Raw genomic sequence first — 3,502 nt, forward strand, 5'->3', positions numbered from 1 at the left:
CTTCACAATTCTTATCATAACAATTTTGTTCATCTATTTATTTTTCAACTCTGTCCTTCAACTCCTATTTAATTTTTTTATTACATTTATTTCATTTCATTCCATTCACCCCAACTAAACACATCCTAAAATATGTTGGAGTGCAATTTAAGAACGTGTTCTAAGGGAGCCGATGGATTTGTCCTGGGAACCAAATAACATATCCACAAAATGCATTTTAGTCGCAATGAAAATATCTGACCTGTATACAATATATACCGAGTGAATTTTTTAAATTTTTAAATAAAATGTTAAAAAAATATAAGTCAGGAAATAATTAGGTGGGCGAAAGAAGCAGCGTTTCCGTTATCCATTTTATCATCTCATCTCTCTCGCTCCTTCATTTTGATTCAATCAAATTACAATTAAATTAGGGCTTTTTTTGATCGGATCTTTGAAATTAATTCATAATTCGATGGCTTTTGATTCAACTAACAACTCAACTTCTCTCGCCCGGGACTTTGCTAAGAAAAAGAAGGTAAAAATTCAATCTTTTTCGAAATGTTTGGAGTTATATGTATTTATGTTTATGTATGTGTGTATTGATGGATTTTGATTGATTCGAATTGCAGGCTAGTCGGTCGGCGAAATTGAAGCAGTGCAAGCTTGATGCTCGTCGTCACCAGTGGCTTTCACAAGGTTTGTGTTTCTCTCTGTGTGTGTGTGAGAGAGAGAGAGGGGGAGAGGGAGAGGGAGAGAGAGAGAGAGAGAGAGAGAGAGACAGAGAGAGAGAGGATTTTATAATTGATACGATTTCAGTTGCTTTTACTACATAAAGGCCTTTTATGTATGTATGTGAATTGTGAATGTATGATTATAATTTATCTCGTAAAGTTGTTGAATGAATAAAGGAAATCAAAAGTTTGTTTTTTTGGTAAAGTTTTTTTGCTGTTTATTATACTTAAAATAAAGGTTTGTGCTTTTGTAGTTTGTTTGATGTAGGAGGGGTTTTGATAAGATGATTGATAATTTTGATTATGCATAGCATTTTATTGGTTTTGATCGTTGGTTTATTGATTTCTATAGTGAAGAGTAAGGAGAGCAAGGATGAAGTGAATGTTGTTGGTGGAGAGATTCGTGTTTCCCCAACTAATGGGCGTAATGAAAGGGACCGAGCTATTAAGCTTTTGGAGGTTAATCCGGGGAATGATGAGAATGATGGATCTGTGAATAATTACAGTGATTCGGAATCGTCCTCTCATAGTCCCAGTAGTCACAGTAGCAGTGTTGTCGGAAGCAATTGTTCTGGTACTAGTTTTACTGGGAGTGGGAGTAGCAGCAGGAGCAGTAACAGTAGTAGCAGTGGTCGGTCTCATTCTGGTGATATAAGCGAAGAAGATAATGATGATGATGGTTGCTTGTCTGACTGGGAGGCTGTTGCTGATGCATTGGCTGCTACCGACATGAAGCAACAACAGGAGCAACTTAATCCTAGTCAGGAGTCACCTTTGGAGCATGAAAGAGCCAAATTGGATTATCCTTTTGAGTCGGGAAATTCTCAGGCGTTGGTCTTAGATATTTCCAAGCCAGATGCAGAAATTAGCAGGGCCTGGAGACCTGATGATGCATTTCGCCCTCAAAGTCTTCCTAATTTGTTTAAACAGCATAGTTTTCCTGCGAGGTTGGATAGGCATGGTGGTCCTGGAGGCGTGGCATGGGCTTGTACCAATGGCATATCTGCCCCGGCATCATGTCCAATATGCTGTGAGGATCTGGATCTCACGGATAGTAGTTTTCTCCCTTGTTCCTGTGGGTTTCGACTTTGCCTTTTCTGCCACAAGAGGATTCTTGAAGAAGATGGCCGCTGCCCAGGATGCAGGAAGCAGTATCAACATGATGGTGTCAGAGGGGAAGAAATTGGGGATTTTATTGAAGGCAGCTCGTCATTTCGTTTGATTCGTTCCTATAGCGTGATTACAAGGTCCTAGGAAATCTTTATCTGCACTGAATATGTGTGTGTCGGAGCACCTTTTGTGTCTCTTGAGTTTTCATCCATATATAGACACTGATGTTAGCAGTATGTGTTTACAGGGGTGTGATTGGTAAATTTAGAAAATCAAGTTGCCTCCCATTTGAGTTTGATCCTTATTTCCAGAGGTGCATGTGTTACTGTAGAGAACTTATTACAATGTGAATAGACGAAAGTGATATATGAATTAAATACATTGAAATAAATTGGCATGTGATTTTCTTCTTTTTTTGTCCGTAGATTGACATTTTCTTATATTTAACCATTTTCTGTGACACGGTAAGGTTAAATTTTTAATGTATTTGATCTGTTTGGGACAGCTTATTTGTAAAAGGTCTTTGATATATTGAAATTGATATGCTATATGTCATACCTCATTTTCATTTATAGTTTGGTGGTTGAACTGTAGCTAGTCTTCCTAGGAAAACCATTTTATGCAAGTTATGGTAATATTCAAAGAATATGATTTGCTAAAGCCTAGCAGGCCTTTCATTTGGTAGGTAATGTTGCTTAGTTATTCTAGGCAAACTGTATAGTGCAGGTATAAATTAGTTTAGTTGGATAACTGTCATGTGAGATTATTAAAAATCTGTGAGAGAGGCAACAACCTAGAAAAGCATTAAAATGATGAGTCCAGGCATGAGTCTGCAATCAGAAACCTCGAGCATTATACTTGAGTATTAGTATATCCTGTGTTCTGTTATCAGTGTCAAAGTTGTAAAAGTATGTCATTCTTTATTCAGAATAATTTTAGGATTAGAAACAAAAGACTAAATACCTTTTTCGAAGTATATATGTTGGATTACGTATGTGTGCGTTGTGCGTCAAAGAGTAAAGAGTATTAACTGTATAAATTCCCATGGAGGAAGATGGAATTAGTAAACGTGCGATGCACATGTGATAATTACACATTTGGGATACCAGATTTATAAATATTAAACATCAAGGTGATAATGATACAATTGATTAAACAGCGGGGTCCTGGAGCCAATTTAGCCATAATATCGAGAAACATGGAATGACAAGGAGGAAACAGCGGTCACGATCTCTTAAGAGATAGATATTTAAACTCTCCACTCTCTCTATAGCCCAAGCTGAAGCCAAACAAAACAACATGGAAATTTTTGAACTAATGGTGGCCTGTATATGGTAACATTTTGTCGGTTATTGCATCGTCGTCAGGATCAGAGCTTAGATACAAGTTTAGGTCACATATTGGGACAACCACCAACATCATTCTCCCGGGATCTGTTTTGATAAGGACGATCATCGACGATCGTCCTAGGTATTGTATCATCTTCCCTTATTTCCGTGCACGTATATTGTTATGCTTGGTTACATTTTTGTTTAATGTTGCTTAATGTGTTGTGTGAGTAAATTTTGGGTGTGTGTATATATATATTACTCACTATTTTTTCATGGACTAAGCCCATGGTCTTCCCGGAAACAGCCTCCCTACTTGTTCGGGTAGGGGAATAGTCTGCGTCATCTTAC

The 3,502-nt window shown here is 37.5% G+C and overlaps 1 protein-coding gene across 1 annotated transcript; it reads left to right on the plus strand.

Annotated features, from left to right (window-relative positions):
- Positions 1-283: 283 nt before the first annotated feature.
- Positions 284-2,247, plus strand: LOC141717687 (uncharacterized). The gene is made up of 3 exons (XM_074519861.1): positions 284-517; positions 612-678; positions 1,066-2,247. The coding sequence occupies exons 1-3, from the start codon at positions 455-457 to the stop codon at positions 1,965-1,967; spliced, it is 1,032 nt and encodes a 343-aa protein (XP_074375962.1). The 5' UTR covers positions 284-454; the 3' UTR covers positions 1,968-2,247.
- The last annotated feature ends 1,255 nt before the right edge of the window (positions 2,248-3,502 follow it).

The sequence above is a fragment of the Apium graveolens genome, chromosome 4, assembly GCF_009905375.1.
Source record: "Apium graveolens cultivar Ventura chromosome 4, ASM990537v1, whole genome shotgun sequence".
In the NCBI taxonomy this organism is placed as follows: domain Eukaryota; kingdom Viridiplantae; phylum Streptophyta; class Magnoliopsida; order Apiales; family Apiaceae; genus Apium; species Apium graveolens.

Excerpts from the sequence above, each read along its gene's own strand:
- LOC141717687 (XM_074519861.1), top strand. The coding sequence starts at position 455 with ATGGCTTTTGATTCAACTAACAACTCAACTTCTCTCGCCCGGGACTTT. Across the intron at positions 518-611 it reads ACTTTGCTAAGAAAAAGAAG|GCTAGTCGGTCGGCGAAATT; the intron begins GTAAAAATTCAA and ends TTCGAATTGCAG. Across the intron at positions 679-1,065 it reads TCACCAGTGGCTTTCACAAG|TGAAGAGTAAGGAGAGCAAG; the intron begins GTTTGTGTTTCT and ends TGATTTCTATAG.